Source organism: Polistes canadensis, unplaced genomic scaffold (assembly GCF_001313835.1).
Source record: "Polistes canadensis isolate GaletaPanama2010 unplaced genomic scaffold, ASM131383v1 scaffold_172, whole genome shotgun sequence".
NCBI classification, from domain to species: Eukaryota; Metazoa; Arthropoda; class Insecta; order Hymenoptera; family Vespidae; genus Polistes; species Polistes canadensis.
In genome coordinates this window covers 179,110-180,534 of record NW_014569719.1, presented here as the reverse complement: position 1 = coordinate 180,534, position 1,425 = coordinate 179,110, and the positions used below count along the sequence as shown (strand labels likewise).

At 34.5% G+C, this 1,425-nt stretch overlaps 1 protein-coding gene across 1 annotated transcript in view; it reads left to right on the top strand.

The window, feature by feature from the left end:
* The first annotated feature begins 703 nt into the window (after positions 1–703).
* LOC106789233 (muscle-specific protein 20) overlaps positions 704–1,425 on the top strand; it is a 5,096-nt gene continuing 4,374 nt past the window's right edge. The window contains exon 1 of the mRNA XM_014753293.1: positions 704–885. Coding sequence (XP_014608779.1) covers positions 856–885 — 30 coding nt within the window. The 5' untranslated portion in view covers positions 704–855. The remainder of the gene's footprint in view (positions 886–1,425) is intronic.

Below are 1,425 nucleotides of genomic sequence, written 5' to 3'. Positions count from 1 at the left end.
AGTGTTTCTTTTTATTTTCTCACAATTGTTTGAACAATTGAACATAACAGTATAACGAATTGAATAACACCCATAGTATTATACAAATACAAATATATGAAATCTCAACCCTAACCTTATTTCCAAGATCATAGTTTTCTTAGAATAAGAATAGAAACCATTGTTAAAAGAAAACTCATGTATGATAAATTAGAAATTACGCAAGAGTATCCATAATGGTATCTTTGAAACATATAAGATATAAGAATATCATCGTCATCATCGTTGATCCAGATTGTGTTAGCAGACGCGCGGTAACACAAATGTTACTATTAATAATCCAGAAATTCAGTAAGTTTAAACGGGAACGTTTAAAACGTTTTTGGCCGAGAAGAAATCTTTTGCGTAAAGTCTTTTTAGAATGATCGACTCATTCCACAAATGAATAAGCGTCTAATATTAGAGACGGAGTTTGAAAAGTCGTGGAAAACGAGAGAATCAACATCATCGTTGAATCGTAAGAACGGGATCAGTAAAAGTAATAGCAGCACCAACGGATATTAAAATTTGCTTTCCAAGCATCCACCCATCTTCCTAACCCTCCCCCGACCCACCCCCTGATCCACCCCACCCCCTTACAAGACCCTAGGTTCCTACACAGTTTTCGTTTAATCTTCGTTTCTCAGTTTTACTTAAGGTAGTAGAGGGGTTTGTATTTAAAGAGAATCACCACCACCCACTACGATTGGACAGATTCCTTCGTGGCGTGGGCTGCATCATCATTTATTGCGTGTTCAACAAACCGCGGGTTTATATAAGAGGGACCGTCGTTTTACCACGACAGTTCAGTATACCGAAAAGAATTATCACGTAAGGATGGCCCTAGAACGTCAAGTCCGCGCTAAGGTACTATTAGTATTCTTTTTTTTTATTATTACGTCGCGGGAAAGAAAAAATAATAAAACAAAGTCAAAGTAGAAAAGAAACGTGGAATAGAAAGAGAACAAATAATATCTATTAAAGTTAACCACGAAATTGCTACTCCGATCGGGATGCAATAGTGAAGATCGCGATAATCCTTAAAACATTAAGGAACGTGCCCCGAATCAAATCTTGGCTAAATGGAATAAAAAGATTCAATGGGGAATCTTTAGATCGATGTGTGTCAGAGTTTACGTCAGATCATTTTCTTTTCTATCTCTTTTTTTTTCTTTTTCACTTTCTTATCATTTATATATATTTTTTGTTCGTTACCGTTAAAGTTGGGAAACCATTAACGTGAACATAACCTAACTAATATGCAGATTAACCAAATTGTTTCGTTAAATGGAATTGAGAGTTTTACATATTTTACATGATATTTAACAATATCGTTATATTTCAGCAGTTAGTCAAACAATAATTAGTCAATAATCTTTTGATAACCTGAACAATGTTTTAGAAATT